The sequence below is a fragment of the Schistocerca serialis genome, chromosome 5 (assembly GCF_023864345.2).
Source record: "Schistocerca serialis cubense isolate TAMUIC-IGC-003099 chromosome 5, iqSchSeri2.2, whole genome shotgun sequence".
In the NCBI taxonomy this organism is placed as follows: domain Eukaryota; kingdom Metazoa; phylum Arthropoda; class Insecta; order Orthoptera; family Acrididae; genus Schistocerca; species Schistocerca serialis.
In genome coordinates this window covers 625,117,126-625,143,578 of record NC_064642.1, presented here as the reverse complement: position 1 = coordinate 625,143,578, position 26,453 = coordinate 625,117,126, and the positions used below count along the sequence as shown (strand labels likewise).

At 41.3% G+C, this 26,453-nt stretch overlaps 1 protein-coding gene across 1 annotated transcript in view; it reads left to right on the top strand.

The window, feature by feature from the left end:
* The window catches only part of LOC126482144 (trypsin-1-like), a 49,467-nt gene extending 25,095 nt beyond the window's left edge, over positions 1–24,372 (top strand). The window contains exons 5-8 of the mRNA XM_050106121.1: positions 4,420–4,628; positions 22,255–22,457; positions 23,836–23,890; positions 24,026–24,372. Of these exons, the coding sequence (XP_049962078.1) occupies positions 4,420–4,628; positions 22,255–22,457; positions 23,836–23,890; positions 24,026–24,144 (586 nt within the window). The 3' untranslated portion in view covers positions 24,145–24,372. The remainder of the gene's footprint in view (positions 1–4,419; positions 4,629–22,254; positions 22,458–23,835; positions 23,891–24,025) is intronic.
* The last annotated feature ends 2,081 nt before the right edge of the window (positions 24,373–26,453 follow it).

The window sequence follows — 26,453 nt, the reverse complement described above, 5'->3', positions numbered from 1 at the left end:
GCTCAGTTCCGTTTGGTGGTCACTGCTGCCTCTGGAAGTTCCCACAAGAACGTCCTCTGCGTCTGAGCCTCCTCCATATACAGAATTGAAACCGATGTCATCAAACGCACCTTCCAAGAGAAGCCGTTCTATTTATGAAGGGTTCAAGCCTGATTTTCCCAATGGCACTATGACCTAAATTGTAAAAAGTATTATTTATATTACGACTCTGTAATTGTTGTAAGTTTAAAGACCTACGAGCAAAATTCGAGGAGTCCATGCACTGCAAACATCTCCTTCTGCTTTCCGTGCACTATGCAACTCACTATTTACAAAAAGCTGACCTTGCTATACTAACGTGGAAGTCAGCTTCTGTAGAACTGCCTATTACATCTTGAGCGCAAAGCTTTATTTTAGAAACTATTTGATAAAATTGTGAAGTAAATGCTGAAGTACCACATTAACATCACATAATCTGCGCAGAAATATTTGTTTACAGCCGAAATATTAGCTAAACTCATGGGAAGTTGAGCTGTGTACGTATTGTCACACACACACACACACACACACACACATACACACACACACACACTGGATGCAGAATACTGTCAACATATCAACATTACTCTTTAAAATCGTAATAAACCAACTTAATTATATACATGTAATGACTTACTAGCAAAATTACTGCGCAGTCCACGCGCTGAAAACTACGACTTCTTTGTGGTTACACTATCGACCACAAAGTACAATGAGTGCTGCCACTTGTTGACAAAACAATCAAAACTCATTTGTGGTTGCTTTGTTGTGTACTTATCGTTCCCCATCAGCAGCTGATTGCGATAGGGTCGTTTACAGGCATCAGATTACAGAGACTGGTTGCTTTGTTGGCTACTTATCGTTCCCAGTCAGTAGCTAAATGCGTTCAACCACAAACCTATAAAAGGTTAACTCTATACAATAATTTCTTTTAAGTATTCCGCTATCTGACTGTACTTGTTTATGTCTATAGAGTAGGGAAGCAACACTCGTAAGAAGGGGAAAACCCCTTGCAACCATTTTCCTGTGCAGTACTTATTGTGCTTCTTTGTCCTAGTGTGTATCAGTATGACATTGTTCAGATCGGCCACGTCAGTTTTATACTGATCGCAACGTCCAGAAACTAGAATTTTTAATTTTTATTCCGTGTAAATGTGTGGAGTAACACCCGTGTCCCAGCATCCTATGAATGTAGATGTTAAGGTACGTTTACACTGGGATACATGTATCGCGACATGTATGAACGACATGTCAATTTGACATGTCGCGATGCATCACCTCATACAAAAATTCACGGAACTTGTATGCGGACCCTCGAGCTCATACATGTCGCGTATACATTTTGTATATCGCTTTTTGGCCATATACGCGACATGTATGAGCGACATTTTAACTCGCGCATGCGCAGTACTATCATTTCCTGTCGTCTTGTCGACTGCCGCTTATTTCGACGATTAGCGCGTGCGTAGTACCAGGCTCTTTGGCGGCTGTTTGAGTTTTGAAGGTGCCGACTGTCGTTTCGACGTTAATGTATCTGCATAGAATATCAAAAAGTGCCATATGCAACATTATTCTTCGTGTTTGCGAGGCCATTGTGCAAGTTTTATCCCAAGAAGTGAAGGTAAAAGTTTTATATATATATCAGAGTATGTAATACATTATATAATTTTTTCATGCATCTGGCACGTATATCAATGTTTTGCTATTATTCCGGTGGCCTCGCGTGATAATGTTGACAACGGATGCCGACAATCGTGTGTGAGACGTTGGCATTAGCAATCGCGCGACAATGCAAATGTTTTGTCATGAAATCCCTAGTGGCTAAAAAACGGAGTGTTACTGCCAACTGATCCTCTGGTGGAATCGCTTCCCGAATGTTTGTGTTGGTTTTGGACGCAAGAGGATCCACAAGTGATAACAAACCGCGGAAATCCTCCATACTCATCCTAACATAGTTTCTAAAATATGCGCCATCCTCTAGCGTTAATTCGCGAGAAACTCTCTGTGCCACCATCTACGCTTCCTCCGCCTTTTCTTCCTATCATCTTCCAAAAGAGCAAGTGTATCAGCACATAAAAACGTGAAATCTTCCAAATCGTCGTCGGAAGCTATCGCACAGTGATACATATCAACCAGTGTAAACGCACGCTCATACATGTATGAAGTCGATACTTGTCAACTCATACAAGTCGCGATACATGTCGCAAAGTCGCATATACATGTATCTCATACATGTGCCGATACAAATCGCAGTGTAAACGCACCACATGACGTTTACTTAGCTTCACACGATAGAGGAGAGATGTCCGGTTGTATGGCTACTAGGTGTCTGTTCTTACATTGTTGAGTTACATGCCTTTCACGGTCCAATCGTGGTGAACAACTTTCTTATTGCAGGTTTGAAATCAGTGGGAGGGAACAATGTTGGACGGAGTTTTCCATAATGCTCCTCGTTGCTACTAATTTAATTACTCTGAACTTCATAATGTCCTTTTCTCTGTAGCAACTGCACGTCCATGTCATTTCTACTTGCTTCTATGAAGGTTTCCATATACAATAGTGGTTTGACATGTCTGGTAAATTTCCGTGAAAGAATGGAAAATTTTTGTTTCGCCTTCGTGGTTGGTAAGATTAGCTATTCCAAGGATAGTGCAATGAATTTCAACAATGTACAGCGTACAGTTCATCTTAGAAAGACGTCTGAATTGGTCAGTGTGTCGACTGCGATTGAAAATGGAGAAAACCGAGTTTCTCGCTGTTACTAAACAATTCCATTTTGAAGTGTTGGACTGCCGCACAATGCGAAAGAGAATCGGATAAATTTCACACCGTCAGATGAAGACCATTTACTTTTGTATTAACGAATTTATTCATGGTCAGACAAGCACCGAAAACGAAGCAAGCTCTGAACGTAAAACTGAGGTTACCACAAAGGAAACCACTGACAAAATCCATGATAATGTAATGCAAGACCGCCGAATAAAAATTCGTGAGATTGCTGAGACTGTAAGCATCTCAGCTGAGCTATTGCATAATTTCCTCCACGGAGAATTGGCTATGAAAAAGCTGTGTGAGGTGGGTGCCGCGATTGCTCACATTCGACCAAAAGTGCAGCCGACACAACATTTCAACGTAATGTCTGGCGATGTTTAATCGCAGTCCGCAATACTTTTGGCGCCGATTTCTGACTGTTGACGAAACTTGGGTCCATCATTACACAGCAGAGTGAAAGCGGCAGTCAAAACTACATACAAACGCTGGTGAGAGTGCACTGAAGGAGGCAAAGACCATTTTGTCAGCTGGTAAGGTGATAGGCACCGTGTTTTGGAGTTCTTAACGAATAATCCTCGCAGATTACTTGGAAAAAGGTAGAACCATAACTGGACCCTAGTATGCTTCATTGTCGGATTGACTGAAACTTGTGTTGACTAAAAAAAGACGAAGGCTGACAGGCAAAAATTGCTCATTACCTTGGATAATGCATCATGCATCATCCAAGGCATCAGTGGTGGAAGAGCACGAATTGAGCTTTGAATTGCTTCCTCATCCACCCTATTAACCAGACACCACCAAGTGACTTCTTCCTGCTGCCTAACTTGAAATTTTGGTTTGCTGGGTATAAATTTTCTCCGAAGAGGAAGTGGTAGGTACAGACAACGAGTAATTTGCAGAGTTTGAAAGAAACTACTTTTCCGATGGAATGAAAAAGGTGGGGAATTCCTGGACCAAGCGTATATCCCTCAAAGAAGACTAAGTCGAGAAGTAAGGTGAGTTCCAGAATGAGATTTTCACTCTGCAGCGGACCGAGACTCGAAATCGGGACCTTTGCCTTTCGCGGGCGAGGTAGGACACGAGATACTGGCGGAAGTAAAGCTGTGAGGACGGGGCGTGAGTCGTGCGTGGGTAGCTTAGTTGGTAGAGCACTTGCCCGCGAAAGGCAAAGGTCCCGAGTTCCAGTCTCGGACCTGCACACAGTTTTAATCTGCCAGGAAGTTTCAGTAAGGTGAGTTGTTTTACGAAACAAACATTTTTTCTTGATTTTTTACCAGACTTCTCAAACCACTCTCTTATATTCAAAATATGTTAGTCTGCTTGTCGAATTTTGGATTTGTAATCTCTATATAACACTTTAGGAGTCCGTAAGTATCAGCATGAGTTTAAATGTCTGTATGTCATTATAAATGGTCTCCAATACGGCTAACATGTCCGCTGTACAGACAGAAATTTCAGGTGGAAGTCCAACCATTTGATATGTGTTATTACAGAGGCTAGAGCCGTGCTTGTACACAAGTATTGTAAGTGCATTACCATAGATGCAGAAATGAGAAATGGAACTGATCTCAAATACACCACCAGTGCGGAAACTGTGTATAATATTTCTTCTGCAATCATTGTTGGAAGTTTCGACCACCGACGCATCCGCGTGCGGCTGTTGGAGCATGACAGGGACAAGCCGTCGGAGACGGAGGTGATCGAGCGTCGCGTCATGAGGGTCCGCTTGCACCGGCACTACGACTCGAGCAACTACAACAACGACATCGCGCTCATCCGGCTCAGCGAACCCGTCAAGATTGAGGGAGACCTGAGGACCGTCTGCATGCCCACCAAAGGTGAGTTACCAGGAAGAGACGTTTGTTGCGATAATCACTACTGGTATTTTCAGAATGATAAATTACTGACGTTTTTCTTCCTGTTGGCTTCAGAACACTGCCTCTGGGTCGTTATCAACGTACAGTTAAGGTTAGGAATTAACATCTTAGAAAAACAAGCTGAAAATCGTAATGTTTATGAACAGACGACTGAAAAAAAGTCTTTCCATTACATTTAGCATAGTTTTGACAGTATATCTTGTCTTCGTCTACAGAGGATCACCTAAGCTGACAGTCACTTCCAGTGAAAATCTGTTTTATTTAAATAAAACGTAGAAACGGATGATGCAAGAATAGACCTAAATCATTACTCGTACAAGAAGTTTTTCTGCTTCAACTCTTGAGCGAAATGGACTGATAAGATGTGTTATATGATACAGTCGTGTCCTTTGTCACAAGTGATGATATGATATTGTGTGAATCTCGGGAAAAAATCTCATTTTCTGCTGGCTAGACGGTATGGTACATATTTGTATCTTCGACAATACATTTTTTTCACTCTAGTTCCTCGTCCAGAGAGTATTTAAGCCTGATAAATCTGTAACTCATTAGTAAATGGGAATAGATAGAATAAACAAGTTCCTTCTTTACTAAATCATCTGTAACAGTAATGATTTTACCAGCATGGGGGATATGCTAGTGGGTTACTATAGTTAATTACTATCTTCGTCCCACGATGTTATCGATGGTTAAACAGTTATTTGTGAATAAATGTTACTGCCGATACTCACTAACTATGCGTATAAGCCAAGTCGAAAGTTACCTCTTGGAACTGTGTATTATATACATCATAAAATCATATAGCTCATACCGTTGTTCACATCCAGCTCTCTCTCTGTGCATCACCTCCTCCCCTTTCTCACTGTAATCTGATCCTCATATATATTACAAAGATATATTGCCTATGTCCATCCGAATGTTCATTAGAGTATCGTATAAAAATTTGAAGTAATCAGTCAATAATTTTTCGAAATATATGGTATCAATGTTTCCACTTTATATATTACATGTACATTTACGTATGCATGTGCGTGATTGCTCTGCTATTCACAGTAAGTGCCTGGCAGAGGGTTCAATGAACCACCTCCAAGCTGACTCTCTACCGTTCCACTCTCGAATGACACGCGGGAAAAACGAGCACTTAAATTTTTCTGTGCGAGCCCTGATTTCTCTTTTTTTATCGTGATGATCATTTCTCCCTATGTAGGTGGGTGCAAACTGAATGTTTTCGCAATCGGAGGAGAAAACTTGTGATTGAAATTTCATGAGAAGATCCCGTCGCAACGAAAACCGCCTTTGTTTTAATGATTGCCACTCCAATTCACGTATCATGTCTATGACACTATCTCCCTTATTTCGCGATAATACAGAACGAGCTACCCTTCTTTGTATTTTTTCGATGTCATCCGTCAGTCCCACCTGATGCGGATCCCACACTGCACATCAGTAGTCCAAAATAGGGCGGACGAGCGTGGTGTAAGCAGTCTCTTTAGTTGTTGCACCTTCTAAGTGTTCTGCCAATGAATCGCAGTTTTTGGTTTGCTCTACCCACAATATTATCTATGTGATCGTTCCAATTTAGGTTATTTGTAATTGTAATCCCTAAGAATTTAATTGAATTTACAATCTTCAGATTTGTGTGACTTATCGCGTAATCGAAATTTAGCTGATTCCTTTTAGTACTCATGTGAATAACTTCACACTTTTGCTTATTCAGGGTCAATTGCCTCTTTTCGCACCATACAGATATCTTATCCAAATCATTTTTCAAGTCGTTTTTATCGTCTGATGACTTTACAAAACGATAAATGACAGCATCATCTGCAAGCAATCTAGGACGGCTACTCGGATTGTCTCCTATGTCGTTAATATAGATCAGGAACAATATAGGGCCTGTAATACCTCCTTGGGAAACGCCGGATATTACTTTTGTTTTACTCGATGACTTTCCGTCTATTACTACGAACTGTGACCTTTCTGAAAGCAAATCAGGAATCCAGTCGCACAACTGAGGTGATACTCCGTTGGCACGCAGTTTGGTTAGAAAACGCTTGTGAGGAACGGTGTCGAAAGCCTTCTGGAAATCTAAAAATATAGAATCAATCTGACATCCCCTGTCGATAGCATTACTTTATGAGTATAAAGAGCTAGTTGTGTTTCACGAGAACGATATTTTCTGAAACCGTGCTTTGTGTCAATAAATCGTTTTCTTCGAGGTACTACGTGTACCGGTATATAGTATATACATTAAAATATAAATCCTATGTGTTAATTCAGGGTATAACCTACCTCCATTCCAAATTTAATCCGAATCCATTCAGTTGTGTCAGCGTGAAGGAGTAAAGGTATGTCCAGACGACGTCTCTTTTCTCAGGCGCAATCGCAGATGCACGTGAACAAAACCGCACGCACAAGAAGTTAGTGGAAAAAACACAAATACAGATGCACATTCTCGTGTCCACATGTTGCCTCTTTGCTGCAGTTATCTGCTATGGAACTGTTTATTAGCTCGGCAGTTTGCGCTGCGTTTATTCTGAAAAAAGAAAAAGGCTACAGAAAAAGAAGACACAAAGTCGACTATCGGTAAAAAGAAATACCTAAACAACAGAGATGTTTTAATGTGAGACGTGCAAAATGACGACGATATTTTGTTTGAAAATTTGTCAAGAATTTCTCAGTAAGATTTTGATTCTTTGGTAATGAAACCGAAACACGTTTCTCTAGGAAAGATACTGTTATGCGAAATACAATTTCTGTACAGATGCGGCGTGCAATAACACTCCTTTATCTGCAACTTGTGATCCATTATACTAGTTTGAGCTATTTGTTTTCCGTATCAAAATAAAGCATTTCAGTTATTATTCCTGAAATTGCAAAGCTCTGAAGGGGTATTCTTAGTGATCATGTAAAGGTTAGTTAACTTTCATTATTTTTTTTTATTTTATAAAGATATTACCTGCACAGTAAACGCACAAATTTACAGAGTTTAGCTGAACAGACGAGATGAATGAGACTGCTGTTGAAGATTCGAGGGCTTGCCAGTTGGTTTCTGAACTGCGCAATGGTGCTGAGACTCGATCCATCTTGCTGCAAATTTTTCTGCATCGAAGCAATGCAAAGGAGGTCCATTTATTGAAATGAAAATAGATCTGAATGTGTCGCAATTTGTAAATGATTTCTCTGATCAGTCAGCGCTAGAATCATGGCACTAAATCCGCATGGCACTAAATCGACTCGTTCCACATCATTACGAAATATCGTATTCATGATCCATGGAACTAGTATTAATCTAATCTAATCTAATCACATTCAACTGTAGATATAGATATAATTTCGGTTGCTTTCACAAGTTCTTTCACAGAAGCGGGCATATGTAGTGGATTTTCTTTAAAGATTCGAAAATCTTGACCTAGTGATACACATGTACTTTCACTTAATTTAAAATTCACCTTCTTACATAAGCGAGGAATTGACATGTCACCGTAAAACTTACACGTTCATAATCGTATGAAGGCCATGTTTCTGAATTTAACGCGGCTACATCTGAAAATAAATACAAGTCTTTTATATTCTCCACCAAAGACTGAAAAATGTTCTTCCGAAATGTCTGAAATTTGTTACATTCAGTACCAGATGGTTCTTTAATTATCATTCCTTCGAAGGTGCGCTTCTCCTCTAACTCTTATACCATCATCCTCTTTTGCGGGGAGTCATTTGTTTTCAGTGTATCAACAGTATTTATGGCCACGTCCATTTCTTGTTTCACTTTAAGGACTGAAGAATTTCTGTTTTGCATGTAGAATGATAATACTTGCAGAACTTCTTGGGCCTCATAAAGTACGACTAATTTCATTATAAGGAACCACTTTGTGAGATGTTTTATAACAACCCTTCAAATTTAGATCTCTCGTGAGTTGATCGGGAACCATCATCACTCAGTTTTTCAAAAAGATTGACAAGAGAAATATGACTTTCAAGAAGAAATCGAACGGCATTACATGAGGAAACAACCAACGCACATGAAAAACACAGTTCAGTTTTAATAGCTGCGAGGACGATTCTTGTGAAACATCCTGTAGTCGTCTCTGATTTTTGGGACTGCGAGAAGCCACAGTATACAAGGAACCTAAAAAACCCTGTATGTGGCATACCACTGCTACATCATTCATAACATCGTAGACAACTATTCCCATTTTGTGGTTCATACAGTGCACGATAGTCAAACCCTTACGTACGTAAATGATTACCCTGTGGAATTGCTACTGCTTCGTGAGGTACTAGCATTGTTGATGCATCATCTACTGCGATACCTACAACATGGTTTTTTAGTACATCGTATTTAGGCTCATACTTTTCAAGAGCTGCTAACAGTGCTCTGAAAATGCATTCTTCTGTCCCACATTCCAATTCAACGATATCGAAAAAATAATTACAAGCAAATCCCTCAAAGGACAAACGTACATTTATTATTAAACAAGTTTTATTATAAATGGTTGCACTTCCATCCATTATAATAGTAAGCTTATACCCGATTCTATAAGGAGGTGAGCAAGATATTTTTTTGTCCTTTTGCTCTCTTAGAAACATAATGTTTCGTCATGCGTGGTCAGAGTGTAGCATATTATCGGCTGATAAACCATTTCGCTTTTGTACTTCGATTACTGTGGATATGATTTGAATGGTAATTTCTGTTTAGCAACTACATAGCCGAACAACGAATTGTCGATTTTTATTGATGTTGCTTTCCCAAAAACTTTTAAATTTCACTCACGGATTTTTCTCAACTTCGCTTTTGTTTGTTATGTATGATTTCTAAGCATCTAATTTGTTATTTGCGCGTTTCATGATCACCGTTTTTTTTTCTTTCAACACTAGCTAAAAATGCGTTATCGGTTATCGATACGCACCTTTCCACCTAAGTTCACGAACTTTTCAACACACTGCGTATATCACCAAGTTTTGGTCATTTACAGACAGCCACAATTTTGAAAACGTGAGAATGCAACATAATTTCCTGTAATTTCAAGCCTGCTTTCACTCTCATTCGTACCTTGAGACTTCTCACAGGTTTCAGTCACCGAAGATTCACTCTCTCTCTCTCTCTTTATTAACACCATTATTACAGGCTCTTTTTTTTTTTTTTTTTTTTTAGAGATTCAGTCTATTTTAATTCTTTTAGCACCACTGTCAGTAGCCTGGCTGTCAACGACTGCACACGTATCTGGCAACGCACTGCTCTTAAGGAACTACAAAACTTTGCTTTGTTAGAAAACCAGCTAAAATTTCGTAGTTCTTACAGGCCTGCACGCACTTAGCTCACTAACAATCTTACAAAAGCGGGAACGAGTGGAGATCGCCGCATCTTTTGCGGACGCGAGTGAACAACCGAACAACACAAATTAATTTCGCATACGCGATACTGGAAAAGCTGCGTTAAGCTCGACCCACGTAGTCCGCGGCTAGCAAAGTCAAGACTGTCGCAACCCGCCCTCCAGGTACCTTTGCTTAGTTTTCAACCGCTGCTCACGCAAGTGTGCTACGGCTGCCACCACTACCTGCTTCGCAAGCTGGGAAGTAAGGGACGGTGGAGCTCAGATAATAGCGACAATAACAGCATGAGATCGACGAGTCAGTTTGAAATGCTTAAATACACAACGCTTTTTCCACAATTAGTTAGCAAATATGTTAATAATAACAGTTTATTGATACTTTCTGCGTACGTATCTACAAATTTAAATTAAATGTTAAGTTTTATATATCCAGTGATCGGGAAATAAACGTCCCTGTCCGGCATGGATAACTGAAAATCATAGGGTGAATGATTCGATACAGATAGAACCCCTACTCCCCTTCCCCCTCCACCAATCGGTCACTGGTAAAAACTCATACCGGTATTGCGATTGAAACTGAGCCAAAGAACAGTATTAATTCCAAGCAATTTTTAATTAAAGTTCTGATTTATCTGTAGTGTCGAAAACATAATAGTTTCTACTTCTAGTATTTCAATTTTCATTAGTCCTTATTAACAGTTTGTGGGGTTCTATGAGTAACACTGACTTATGTGTACTAAGTAATTCCAAAATCTAAAGGTAACTGCTTGTCTTGAACAATCTATCAATATTTCAAGTATTTTTTTACCTTCCACTGCAGTGATGGAGCTGGTACATATTTCTATCGCCTACAAAAAGGACAAATTTTGAGTCTTGTGACGATGCAAGTGGAAGAACGTTCACATAACCATAAAGAGTAAAAATTAACCACTGCAATCAGACTTCACACTAATCTCCATCTACATCCATATTCTGCAAACCACTGTGAAGTGCATGGCAGAGGGTATTTCCCACTGCACCAGTTATTTGGCCTTCTTCCCATTTCACTCAAGTATGGAATGTGGGAAGAATGCCTGTTTAAATGCCTCCGCGCCTCTGTAATTCATTTAATCCTGTTCTTATGATCGTTACTGGAGTGGTACTTAGGAGGTTGTATATTCTTAGTCATTATTTAAAGCCAATTCCTGAAACTTTGTATGTAGGCTTTCTCGAGATAGTTTCTACCTATCCTCAAATGTTTGCCAGTTCACCCAGCTGGAGTGGCCGAGCGGTTCTAGGTGCTACAGTCTGGAACCGAGCGACCGCTCCGGTCGCAGGTTCGAATCCTGCCTCGGGTATTGATGTGTGTGATGTCCTTAGGTTAGTTAGGTTCAATTAGTTCTAAGTTCTAGGCGACTGATGACCTCAGAAGTTAAGTCGCATAGTGCTCAGAACCATTTGAACCATTATTTTTGCCAGTTCAGTTTCTTCAGGATCTCTAATACTCTCCTATGGATCAAACAAAATGGTGACTATTCATGCTGCCCCTCTCTGTATATGTTCAATATTCTAGTTAGTCCTATTTGGTATGAATCGCACACACTTGGACAATATTCTAGGATAGATCACATGAGTGATTTTTAAGCGATGCCCTTTGTAGATTGATTGCATTCCCTAGTATTCTGCCAATAAACTGAAGTCTGCTGCTGTTTTACCTACGACTGACCCTACGTGATCATTCTATTTCATATCTTCACAATGTGTTAAATTCACACATATTTGTGAGTTGACTGATTCCAACTATGATTCGTTGTCACTGTCAAATAGTTTTGTGGATCGATTGATTCCAACTGTGATTCGTTGTTACTGTAGTCATAGGATATTACATTTTTTTCATTGTCGAGTGCACAATTTTACATTTTCGAACATTAAAGAAAGAAAGTTCCCAGTCACTGCATCACTTTGAAATCTCATTAAGGTCTAACTTAATAATTGTGCAGTTTTTCTCAGATAGTACATCATGATAGATAACTGCATCATCCACAAAACAAGGATCCTAAGACAATTCCCTTGAGCACATCCAAAGTTACTTCTTCATCTGTTGATTACTCTCCATCCAAGATAACATGCTGCACCCTCTTTACCAAAAAATCGTCAATTCAGCCATGAATTTTGCTTGCTACCCCTTTGACGATACTTTTGATAATAACTGCAGATATGGTACTGAGTCAAACACTTTTTGGAAATCAAGAAATAGCACATCTCCTTGACTGCCTTGATCCATGACTTTCAGGATGTCATGTGAGAAAAGTATGGGTAGCGTTTCACTTGATCAATATTTTTGAAATCTGTGCTGACTGACATGAATGAGGTAATTCTGTTCAAGATACCTCATTACATTGGACCTCATAATATGTTCTTATATTCTGCAACTAATAGATGTCAAGGATGTTGAGTGGTAGTTTTGTCAATCACTTCTTCTGTTTCCCTTATTGTAGATGGGTGTGACCTTTGTTTCCTTCCAACAGCTGGCGATGGTCTTTCGTTTTAGATATCTATGGTATAGCTAACTCAGTCACAACATAAATACAATTCAGGATCCGATGGGATCCTATCGGTCCCTGGAGCTTTGTTGAGTTTTAGTGGGTTCAGCTGTTTCTCAACACTACTGACAGTAATATCTATATCACTCATCTTTGCAGTGGTGCAAGAATTAAACTGGAGCAATACTCCTAGATTCTCATTTGTAAAGGAAAATTTGAAAACGGTTCCGCATTTCTGTTTCTGCTTTCATCCGTGAGTGCCTGGATACTAACTTTGGTACCATTAACACTCTTTATGTACGACTGCGATTCCTTTCGGTTGTGTGAGATATCCTTCGATAATATTCTGATACGGAAGTCATTGAAGACTTCATACATTGTCCTTTTGACAGCCAAGCTCTTTTCATTCAGTATCTCCCTATCTTTAGTCTGATAGATCATATAACATTGCATCTAGCTCTGATAATATGCTTCGTTTGATGGGAAGTGAATGCAAATGTTTCTCCAGGTATGGCATATCCAACTGAAGCTACCCATTAATGATTAGATCCCGCAGAGAATGCTGTGTTTCACTCACTGCTCCAATTAATCACAGAAATTTTCTTTGGGATTAAGACTGGGTGATTTTGTGGGCCACTCAAAGTGTAATATGGTGCCTGAGTATGGTCAAACCAGGAACGTATGCGTAGAGCCCCGTGAACACAGCTATTGTCCCCCCCTGCGGGTCCAGGGATTAGAATAGGCCCGAGGTATTCCTGCCTGTCGTAAGAGGCGATTAAAAGGAGTCCCTCCCCCTCAAGGGGGTAGTTAGCGCCTGCGTCCGGAGACGGACGGTTCCACGACCTCTATTTGCGGTCATTTTGGTTTTTCACTTCTTCTCGTTTCTTCCTTCCTTTGGTTGGTTCCTTTCTTTGTTCTTCTCCATCTCATTGTCTTCCTTACTCTTTCCCTTGTCTTCTTCTCCTTGCCTTCTCATTGCCTTCTTCTCTTTGCCTTCTCTGGTCCCCGCCTCGGCGTTTGAGACAGTCTGTCCTCTCTCTCCCTCTCTCTCTTCTTTTTCCTCTTCTTCCTTCCTCCCTGTGCGCGCCTGAAGGCCGACCCACGCGTTCGCGCGCGTAGCCGGTGACGGGGTAACGCGTAATTCCCCGCCCTGGCTAGACGAGTAAGGCAAGCACGTACCCCCTGGTAAAGGCCAGGCCCAGGGAGGGGTGATTGCCTGAGCTGATACCTTCTGACCATGCCGATTGGTCCCTCCGTCTGTTTCTCGGGAGGTGTGACCTGAGGTGTAAACATTCACCTAAGGCGGGAGTGCCCTCTGAGAGGGTCCCCACAAGGAAGGAGCGCGCCATCGGACACGCTGGCAATCATGGGGGATTCCTCCGCGATGGATTTCTCTTCTTCTTCTCTCTCGACTTCTGCTCATAAACGGAAACTTGACCAGCCACCAGTGACAAAAGTACTACCGCCTGCCCCACAGTTCCTTGTAGTTTCTCGATCAGAGGACGGCAAGGAGTTTTCCTCTGTCAACCCTTTCGTTATCCAGAAGGGCGTAGATGCCATAGCCGGATCTGTCAAGTCGTGTACCAGGTTGTGTAATGGTACCTTGTTACTAGAAACTGAGAGCGCCTTTCAGGCACAAAAACTGCTTTGGGCCACACTCCTGTACACGTTCCCTGTCTGGGTGGAGGCTCACCGCACTTTGAATTTGTCTCGTGGTGTGGTATATACTCGATCACTCGACGGATTGACTGACGAGGAGATTCAGTCTTTCCTCGCTGAGCAGGGCGTGACGGCTGTCCATAGGGTCATGAAAAAGGTCAACAATGACCTTGTACTGACCCGGACACTTTTCTTGACCTTTGACAGTGTTCAGCTGCCGTCGCGTATCAAAGCGGGCTACGAGGTTATTTCTGTTCGCCCCTATGTCCCGACACCTACGCGCTGCTACCAGTGTCAGCGTTTTAATCACACTCGCCAGTCTTGTTCCAATGCAGCTAAATGTGTCACTTGTGGCAGGGATGCCCATGAGGGTGACTGTCCACCTCCGTCTCCTCGTTGTGTGAACTGTCAGGGTGACCATGCAGTGTCCTCCCGCGACTGTCCCATCTACAAGGAAGAACGCTGTATCCAAGAAATTCGGGTCAAAGAGAAAGTGTCCGCCTCGGCTGCTCGCAAACTATTTGCTAGTAGGAAGCCCACTCTGCTCCCAGCGGGAAAATACAGTACTGTCCTCGCCTCTCCTCGGTCTACCAGGGAGGTGGCAACCCAGACATGCGATCTGACCTTCAGCACCACGGTCGTCCGTTCGGCCAGTGTTAAGATCGCGCGGTCGACGTCTCCTCTTCCTCCCATCACCCCACAGACACCAGCCCCTTCATCAGCTTCTGCTAAGACGAAGACCCAGAAGTCAGATGCACGGGCCTTCAAGAAGGAACCGTCCCGTGCAGACTTCCTACGTACCTCGAACTCCCAGCCGTCGACCAGTACTTCCACTAAAAGACCTTCCAAGAAGGCTCATAGGAAGCACAGTTCTCCTTCTCCGCCACGGCGCATTTCTTCTCCTGCGCCACCCAGCTGCTGCCGCCCCAGGCCGTCATCCGTTGCGCCTGGCCGCACCGCTGGTAGCCGAACATCTGGCCGTCCACCGGCGGAGGAAGCTCCTAAGCTCCTCCTCCCGGCCATCTTAACGAGATGGCCGATGAACCTATAGAACCAATGGACGATGACTGTCCGCCTACTGATAGCGGCGGCAGTACTCGCTCGAAGCCAGGCCCTCAGCGGCCTTCGAGGTGACCCCTTCTTTCATCTTCCTTTTCTTCTCACGATGGCACTTATTCACTGGAATATTCGCAGCATTCGCTCCAACCGAGAGGACTTGAAGTTGCTGCTCCGCTTGCACCGTCCGCTCGTCGTAGCCCTCCAGGAAACGAAGCTACGCCCATGCGATCACATTGTTTTGGCACACTACACCTCTGTGCGTTTTGACCTACCCTCTGTGGTATGTATTCCGGCTCATGAAGGGTTTATGTTGCCGGTCCGGGATGATATTTACTACGATCCCATCACATTGCACACCGGTCTGCAGGCAGTTGCCGTCCGAATTACTCTCCCCACTTTTACATTTTCTATTTGTACCGTTTACACTCCATCGTCGTCTGCCGTTACCAGGGCAGACATGATGCAAATTATTGCTCAGCTACCTGCACCATTTTTGTTAACTGGAGACTTCAATGCCCACCATCCCCTTTGGGGCTCTCCAGCATCCTGCCCGAGGGGCTCCCTGTTAGCAGCTCAATCTTGTCTGCCTCAATACTGGCGGCCCTACTTTTCTTTCGGACACATCTCACACCTATTCCCATTTAGACCTCTCTATATGTACTACCCAACTTGCACGCCGGTTTGAGTGGTATGCCCTTTCTGATACATATTCGAGCGACCACTTCCCGTGTGTCATCCATCTCCTGCATCATACCCCCTCTCCGTGCTCAGCTAGTTGGAACATCTCCAAAGCAGACTGGGGGCTCTTCTCTTCCAGGGCGACCTTCCAGGATCAAACCTTCACAAGCTGCGATAGTCAGGTCGCACACCTCACGGAAGTCATTCTCACTGCTGCTGAATATTCCATCCCTCACACTGCTTCTTCTCCACGTCGCGTACCGGTCCCCTGGTGGACCGCAGCTTGTAGAGACGCTTTACGTGCTCGTCGATGTGCTTTACGCACCTTTAAACGCCACCCTACAGTGGCGAATTGTATCACTTATAAACGATTACGTGCGCAGTGCCGTCGTATTATTAAAGAAAGCAAGAAAGCCAGCTGGGCTGCTTTCACAAGCACCTTCAACAGTTTTACTCCTTCTTCTGTTGTCTGGGGTAGCCTGTGCCGTCTATCTGGCACTAAGGTCCACTCACCAGTTTCTGGCTTGACGGTCGCGAATGACGTCCTTGTGGCCTCTGAGGATGTCTCCAATGCCTTCGGCCTCTTTTTCGCAGAGGTTTCGAGCTCCGCTCATTACCACCCTGCCTTCCTCCCCCGAAAACAGGCAGAGGAGGCTAGGCCACCTAACTTCCGCTCCTCGAATCGTGAAAGTTATAATGCCCCTTTCACCATGCGGGAACTCGAAAATGCACTTGCCCGGTCACGGTCCTCCGGTCCAGGGCCTGATTCTATTCATATTCAGATGCTGAAGAACCTTTCTCCTGCGGGTAAAGGTTTCCTTCTTCGTACTTATAATCGCATCTGGATTGAGGGACATGTTCCCGCATGCTGGCGTGAGTCTATTGTACCGATTCCTAAGCCGGGGAAGGACAAGCACTTGCCTTCCAGTCATCGACCCATCTCGCTTACCAGCTGTGTCTGTAAGGTGATGGAGCGAATGGTTAACTATCGTTTGGTTTGGCTGCTCGAATCTCGACGCCTACTTACCAATGTACAATGTGGATTTCGTAGGCGCCGCTCTGCTGTTGACCATCTGGTTACCTTGTCGACCTTCATTATGAATAACTTCTTGCGGAAGCGCCCGACCGCGGCTGTGTTCTTTGATTTGGAGAAGGCTTACGACACCTGTTGGAGGGCGGGCATTCTCCGCACCATGCATACATGGGGCCTTCGCGGTCGCCTCCCTCTTTTTATTCGTTCCTTTTTAATGGATCGACAGTTCAGGGTACGTGTGGGTTCTGTCCTGTCGGACACCTTTCGCCAGGAGAATGGGGTGCCACAGGGCTCAGTTTTGAGCGCCGCTCTCTTCTCCATAGCGATCAATCCAATAATGGATTGCCTCCCAGCTGATGTATCAGGCTCCCTTTTCGTGGACGATTTTACCATCTATTGCAGCGCGCAGCGTACGTGTTTCCTGGAGCGCTGTCTTCAGTGTTCTCTTTACCATCTTCACTCCTGGAGTGTCGCCAATGGCTTCCGTTTTTCTGCCGAGAAGACGGTCTGTATTAACTTCTGGCGCTACAAAGAGTTTCTCCCACCGTCCTTACGACTCGGTCCCGTTGCTCTCCCATTCGTGGAGACAACAAAATTTTTAGGTCTTACATTTGACAGGAAACTTAGCTGGTCTCCACATGTATCTTATTTGGCTGCCCGTTGTACCCGTTCTCTAAATGTCCTCCGTGTTCTCAGTGGTATGTCGTGGGGAGCGGATCGAACCGTCCTACTTCGCCTATATCGGTCGATCGTCCGCTCAAAGCTGGATTATGGGAGCATCGTATACTCCTCTGCACGGCCGTCCATCTTACGCCGCCTCAACTCCATACAACATCGGGGTTTACGTCTTGCGATCGGAGCATTTTATACTAGTCCCGTCGAGAGTCTTCATGCTGAAGCCGGTGAATTGCCACTGCCCTACCGGCGCGATATACTGCTTTGTCGGTATGCCTGTCGGCTACTGTCAATGCCCGACCACCCGTCTTATCGTTCCTTTTTTGACGACTCTCTCGATCGTCAATATGGGTTGTATGTCTCTGCCCTGCTACCCCCTGGAGTTCGCTTTCGTCGCCTCCTTCAACACCTTGATTTTTCACTCCCTGCAACCTTTAGAGTGGGCGAGAGCCACACGCCACCTTGGCTCCAGGCTCAGGTTCGCGTTCACCTTGACCTCAGCTCGCTCCCAAAGGAGGTTACCCCCAGTTAGGTATACCACTCCCGTTTTGTCAAACTTCGTTCGAAGTTCATTAATATTACCTTCATTTATACAGATGGCTCTAAGACCAATGACGGGGTCGGTTGTTCTTTTATTGTCAGGGCACAAAGTTTCGAATACTGGCTCCATGGCCATTGTTCGGTCTTCACAGCTGAGCTCTTTGCCCTCTACCAGGCTGTTCTTTATATCCGCCGCCACCGACATTCTGCTTATGTCATCTGCTCTGAATCCAGAGCCTCAGTGACCCGTATCCGGTTCACCCTTTCGTGCACCGGATCCAACGTTCTCTTCAGCAGCTGGTGGATGACGGTTCTCCGGTTAGCTTTATGTGGGTTCCTGGCCATGTCGGTATCCCTGGGAACGAAGCTGCAGATGCCGCGGCCAAGGCTGCGGTCCTCCAGCCTCGGACAGCTTCTTGTTGTGTCCCTTGATCAGATTGTAGCAGGGTCATTTGTCGGCGCATTTTATCGCTGTGGCATGCCGATTGGGCTGCACTTACGGACAACAAGCTTCGGGCCTTGAAACCTCTTCCCGCGGCTTGGACGTCCTCCTCACGCCCCTCTCGGCGGGAGGAGGTAGTTTTGGCCCGGTTACGAATTGGACACTGCCGGTTCAGCCATCGCCATCTACTGACGGCTGCGCCGGCGCCGTTCTGCCCATGTGGGCAATTGCTGACGGTCCGCCACATATTAACGTCCTGTCCAGATTTTACTACACTGCGTCTTGATCTTGGCCTGCCATGTACTCTCGATGCCATTTTAGCGGATGACCCAGGAGCAGCTCCTCGCATTCTTCGTTTTATCAACTTGACCAGCCTGTCTAAGGATATTTGATTATGCTGTTTTTTTAATCCTATGCCTGTCGATCTTTTATCGTGTTTTCCCTTTTAGTTGCTGTTTTAAACTTGTGCCTCGCGGTGCATTCCTAACGTAGTCTGGGCGCTAATGACCGTTGAAGTTGTGCACCCTAAAACCACAAAAAAAAACAGCTATTGTCATGTAGGAAGACATGAATGTCCACAGCATACTCATGAAGAAGATGTGGAAGAAAGAGCAACACTTAGTCACCAAGAATATGGAAACAAACAACCTATTTCATATCCATTGCAATCTGAATGAGTTGGCCCAAGTCATGGTCTGAAAAACAGCCCCAAACATCCAAGGAACCACCTACAGCCTGAAATACACCCTCCAAATGCTGCAGGTTAAACACTTCATTGCACTGCCAGAGCTTTGAACACCTTCCATCATTTCCAACTGTACACCTCCAGTCAACCCCTGTCCTGCTTAGCCTAATGAAAACATGCAGCTTTGGATGCCCTGTGAGCAATGACCTACTACAATAGACCTGACTCAGAATATCCATTGTGTGCAGTTGCCTTTGCAATATACACTTGAAAACTGGTTGAGATGGGCTTCTTTTCACTGGCGGCATAAATTCTTGTCAAGTCTGAAACCAGTTTTCAGTGAAAAGGCATGAACACTCATCATCAGAATCTTTGTGTGACTACTGTTTGTACAAAGTGTTACATGGCTGCAAATGAAACACTATTCTGTTCATACGTTGGACAGTCTGCATTGATACACCAAAAAAAGGCAACTTTCCTCATGGTGGAATAATAAACATTTCCAAACACAATAGCTCCTTTCTGCCATTCTGTTACATATCCACATCGAACCATCTTAGTGTGTTGATTCTGTGCAACCATCTGGCTCATACATGCCACTTCACTGCCATGACTTTTGCCAGTGGTTTAAGGTAACATGAGTGCTTTATACCGGTCTGCGGCCTCTGCAGTGCTCCAAGGCAACCAGTGTGCTCCTTTAAAGAAATGGAAAATATTTTATTATAAATAAATATATTAAAACAAGCAGAGGACACAAAACATAATCTAATGTTACAACAGCTCTGATTGTTTTTAAAATATTCCCAAAGGAAATAGTTTCTGATTAATTGATTCTAGTTTATCATCTGTCAGGATAAATATAGCCTGTTCAGTTGAAAGTCCTTTCTGAAATCCAAGCAGTTTTGTACTGAGTGCACTATGTTTTTTTATCAAGCCTATTGTACATAGCTTTTCAATATATTTTTTTAGAATACTGACAACGATGAGATGAGTTGGTAGCTCTTCACTTATATTTTGTCTTCTTTTTTGTGGAGTGGCTTGACTACATCTTTGCATTAATGTGGGAAAGTAATCCTATGAAACAGTGTGCGATTTGCAGGGGGGGATGGGGGAGGATTTCCCCCCTCTGCATCAGACCATCCCCTCCTCTGGTTTTAGTTTATGCATCCTAGCCTGGGATGTTTATTTCCCACGCACTGGAGTAAAACTTTACATATAGTTTAAATTTGTGGAGCCGAACACTGAAAGTTTTTAATAAGTCTTACTATTAATACTATTAATATTTTTCAGTTTTCTATCATCAGAATAAGTACAGCTTTTCACAAATGTGCCTCTACTTTTTGAATTCCCCTCGTATGCCTGCATATAGATGATTTTGTAAATAAGCTTTACCTATAATGTACTTTTAAAGATATAACAAGGGATGGCCTTTCTGATAGTGCATACGTGTGAATAGTGAGTCTTGGCATTAACATCTATTTATAAATAGCTGTTTAACCATGCGTAACGCCATGGTCCAAGCTAGTAACATACATAATTCTACTAACCCCCTAAGACATCCCCCACTCTGGTAAAAGCGCAAATCACACCTTGCTATGAAATGATTAATTTCACAAGTAACTTGCTGCATTGTGAACTTCTGAAAATTTCTTTATTTTCTACTTTTTTCATCATGACCATGTGAATATTTATTTTTCAGGTATTCATAGTTGATAGCACTGAAAACTTTTTGAGGAGATTTAGAGTGAAGTTTAATTTTATGAAACTAATTTTGGAATGTTTTTTGAGAAAACACTGCCATCAGCCATTCTTATTTTTTATATTTATATTAGCTCCAGCAAATTAAATAGGAAAAAGATTTGATGGAAAAATTTCAGAGAGGCAGGTTGCTATTTTTCATGTATAATTGTTTACATCCTCCATCTTTGTCAGAGGAAAAATTCGGTCTTGAAAATGATAACTTTTGATGTTTCATAGTTATCCTACTTTTTGGCCCAAGAAGATGGCTATACCTAAGGCAGCCATTAGTTTAGCTATATCTTTGTTTTACATTTCTTGAATCACAAAGATACAGCTGTACTAATGACTGCGTTGAAGTCTACACTTTTAGAGAAATTGATGCACCATTAAAAATTCTAAAAATCCACATTGTGAATACTAATATGTACTTGAATATTTAGCAAACTACGAAAGAATAAAGAATTTCCATGGAAATAAAAGGACACACAGCCAGACAAGACTGACTAATCCAGATTAGTTCTTATGGCATGACAAATCTCAAAACTGACCAACTCATTTATATAACAAAATGGCAATTTTTGAGACTTGCACCCCCCTCCCATACTGGAAAAGTTTCTGTAGACACCCATGGATCCATAACTTGCACTTGAAAAATTTAAGTGCACTTACAGTTTGTATATGTTCTGTATAAAGCTAACTCATCTAGCAATGATGACAGCGTTTAAAAAATTGAACCAGGACACTTTTTTAAAACATATATTTTAATAGTCTCAGTTGTGAATTACCACAAATGTTCACTAGTTTTGATGCTATCCAGTATACAATTGAGTGGTGTACTAGTCTGGTATAGTGCTATTCCTTTAATTTTACAGCTTATGCCATTAGATCTTTAATAGATTTTTTTCAGAACATGTGATTAATCAAGTCTAATTTTAAGAATTTTTAATTTTAAATATTTTCAGTTTATGTTATCTACTCAAAATAGATGCTTTTTAATATTTACTTTTATACATCTGAAGATGATCATTAATTGAGTGAAACCAGTAATCATGTACGACTACTTGCAACTGAGATAGAGGAAATAAATACTTTAAGAAAATACAGTTGCAGGATGTCTCATGACAACATGTTGTCTATTATCAAGGACACTTTCATCGATAGTGGTGTGTATGTTGTTGGAGGTACAATCAGTGGTACTCTGTGTAACCTGTGGTGTCTGTGCAGGCCACAGCTTCACTGGGGAGCAGGGTCTGGTAACAGGCTGGGGTGTAACAAAACCATTGGGCCAGCCATCATCGCAGCTGCGTGAAGTGACAGTGCCCATCATGGCCAATTCAGAGTGCCGGAAGACTGCGTATGGCCAGCAGCGCATCACTGAAAACATGATGTGTGCTGGATACCCAGAGGGCAAGAAGGATTCCTGCCAGGTATGGGTCTGTCTCAGTTTGTTCTTAGCTCCAGAAATAATTAGGCTGAAGAAGGCAAAATCCCTGACCTGTGGTTCTTCATAACTATAAAGCAAAATATCTACATGTTAATTATGTTCATCAAAATCATGTGTTGAGGAACATATGTTGTGCAGCAAGGTAGCTAAGTGCCACATATTATTTGCGTTTTCCTAGAGAGTGTGTGTGTGTGTGTGTGTGTGTGTGTGTGTGTGTGTGTGTGTGTGTGTGTGTGTGTGTATTCGATCCTTCTATAATTTTTGATAAATAATGTGCATTTTTCTTATAATCATTTTTAGCATGATTTAAAGTTGTTGAACATGAATACAGTGACATACTCTCTCTCAGTACACTCACAAATATGAAAAAAGAGTAGTATAAAATGGAACTAAAAGTACAGAAGATGAATTACACTATTGCCATTCAGGATAGGCTTGCAGTATTAAGTCAAACAACACAATATACATTGTATGGATATATTGCTTACCACAGACTAGTTTGGTATAGTTGATACTTGCATCTGAATGACCAAACTAGGCTGATTATGAAAGATCTTTACATATGTTATATGCATGTAATGGATCACCACACAAAACAATGGATCTCAGTGAATACTTAACTGAAGAAGTCAGCCTAATATTGATTTTTCGTGGGTTCCACATGGTTCATACTGTGACACTGTATCTGTTTACCACTATGCAAAACTTTAAATTAATGTGGGGGATTTAGACTGGATTATATTTTTTTGTGTGAAAGCTGCTCACCAAAAGGAAGACATACTGGCATTGTGTGGATGTCAGCATACATTTTCTGCCTGTTTTCCTTGCCTTCAAGTAAGCTTTTGTTAGAAGTAACAGAACACGCAAAAAAACAAAAATGAGACTGGGTGCCTGTCGTTCATATTACAGTATTTGGAGTTCAACCTTAGTGGTAAACTTTCTACCAAATTCGTCTCAATTCAAGAGGTGTTATGAATAACTGCAAACTGGGCTATGAGTCCATACCCTAGCGAGCTAGCATTGCGTTACAGTTTTTCTCAGCACTTTCAATTCCTGAGCATATGATACATTAATAGGCCCATGGGTTCACTCAAAACTGCATTGAGAAGTGGCATAGTGGAAAGTTTGTGAAATCTCGTTATTTTATAAGGATAATTTTATATTCAATCTCATGTTTAGCCAAATATAATAATCATGCTCATTTTTATTTCATTGAAATTCATCAGTCTACATTTTATTTCAAAAAATTACAGTGTTTATAGTAGATACAAAGACATTTTGCACTTCCCAAAAAAAATAATATGCTACAAAAATCTTTCATCAATGATAGGAAACACTATAATTAGTGGTTGTGTTCACAGGGAGACAGTGGTGGTCCACTACATATCAAGAATGATACACTGCATCACCTCGTTGGTGAGTTGTTAGAATATTACTTTTCAATTACAATAAGCTGTTGCATACTGCTACTGCTCTTGTAGCACCTCCAACCACAATTAACTGACCAAAATAGTATTAGCAGTTGCTGACATTGCTGCATCTCTGTTTCAGGAGTGGTGTCTTGGGGTGAAGGCTGTGCACAGCCAAATTATCCAGGAGTGTATACTCGGGTCAATAGATACATCACTTGGATTACTAGGAACACAGTGGACAGCTGTTTCTGCAGTTAATAAGAAAAAGCTGCTACAAGAATATTCAACATTATTACAAACGATTAATAACTGTATCATGCAAAATATGGTGCATCCAAATTGGAAAGACACATGCAACTTTATGTTTATGATTTATTTCCTTGTTATTTTCAACAAATATTTTGCTTTCCATAGAAGATGATGGTGAAGAAATGAAATATCATAGTTACATGTTTCAGTTTGATGTATGTTACATAATAACATAACTGTTGGAGATATATATTCATACTATCCTTTATGTTAAAGTGAAATTTTAGGTTTGTAAAGTTCTGAATCACATTTCTGACAGTATGTACAACAGATAAAAAAGCCTCAGCTGATTCCTTCAACTAATTTAAAGTGAACTTGTGCTACCTGAATATTTAATTATAATCTCTTTGATGGAATGATTACCTTTGTTCTAGTCCATTTCATCACACTATAATCAGTTTGAAACTGCCTTTTCAGCAGATGGTGAAAGCAGGCCTTAACCCTAGCAATACCAATGTATTTTTCTTAATGCACAGTAGCGAGAGAGGCTTTTCTAAAGTATATTCTGTGTAAGTAGGATCCTGAACCTTAAAAAATCATTTAGTGCACCCTTGGGAATATCAACGCACTTTCAGCAGTGGGTACTACTGAGGGAGGGTTGGGGTACTTACGGCCACCCTAAGAAAAAAATTGTAAAAGTGCAAATGTCATGGATTTTTGTAGACTTTTTAAAGAGATATTGATGTGTAAATAAAGTCCTAAATCTGAAAAAATAATATGGTCATCATTGGGAAAAGTGACATCTACTACTGCAACTTAAATTTTTGGGTTAAGTTTAACTGAAAAATTTAAATATTTTTGAAATCTGGTAGAAGAACTCATTAAAATAAATAATTTTTTCAAAATTTTAAAATACAACGCAATAAATTAGATTTCACTATTTTCAAAATATGAGCATAATGAACCCTCACTCCCCCCCCCCCCCCCCTTTGTATATTGAGGGGTAATCATCAGTGGCCAGAAATAGTCATGATAATGTATATGGTCCTCAAATGTATAAACAATTGTATGGAGCATATCTTTAAAAATGCGAGTAAAAAAAATTGTTTCTTTATCATTTATTGTGATGAATGTACTGCCTCTGAGAGGAAGATAGGCATTTGTGGTGTATATTAGTAAATAAAGGTATATTTCATTTAGTACAGTGTTACACTTACATATCAGTTTTTTGTATAAAACATTTATATCTTTACCACTAGTTTTAACTTTTAAGTTTCTAACTTGATGAGCCACTCTTAAATGATACAAAATAATGTTGAATACAGTGCTGTTTTTAAAGTACAACAAGAAACTGGAATTTATTTTCATAACACAGCAACTAATCTTCTCAAAATACCATAGCAAGAGAGTATACCATTCAGTTTAGGGAGGTACACAATCAAATCATATCACTTCAGTGCAAAATATAAAGGTGCGAGGGCAGTAAAATGAAAGTAGTGCATAGAGTCTTAAGTGCATAACAGATTGAAATCTGTAAATCTGTAAATCTGTAAATACTGGTAAATTTTTTTAAATGTCTAAGGCATCGCCACTGATATGTACATTGTGGTCAATGTACATTTATTTTCATGAGCACATACATGATGATCAGCTTGTAGCTCACATCGTTCATTGCTGTTCATAGAATTAAACTGGTAGCCTACATAGTCTTCAAGAAGTTTAATTTACATATAAAAGTAGCTGTATGAATCAGAGTATTTTAGCCACAACTAATGAGATATGACAGCTGTAACTGGCCAGAAATTAACTTTGATAATAGCTTAGAAGTGTCTTCTAAAGGCTCAGCCCATTATGCCTGATTGAAAGCTTGTAAAGGAAATTTTATACAAATTATTTACAAAATGTTAAAACATTGATGACTTACAGTTTTAATAACAATATAAAGGCAAAAACTTGAGGTAATACTTATACAGTTATTTGTTTTAGTTATTGGCTGTGCATTCTTTAAATGGCTCTAATACTTGGTTCTAATCTCAGAGAAAAACATTTTCCAGTATTATTATTTTAAACAATAAAACTTCGGAAGAAGAGAAAGTGTTCAAAACATACAAAAACAAAGCTTTTGAAAGAGGGGTATCAATCCTGAAACAAATACACAATACCAGGGACAGCAAATGATTGCTAAATCTTAAACACAGAATATTTCTTTAAGTGAAATGTTTGCTCACAAAATATTTATTTCATTGTAGTCAATCAAACTACACTTTGGACAATAAAGACTAAAAGATATCTATGCTGTATTGTACATGAACAACTTA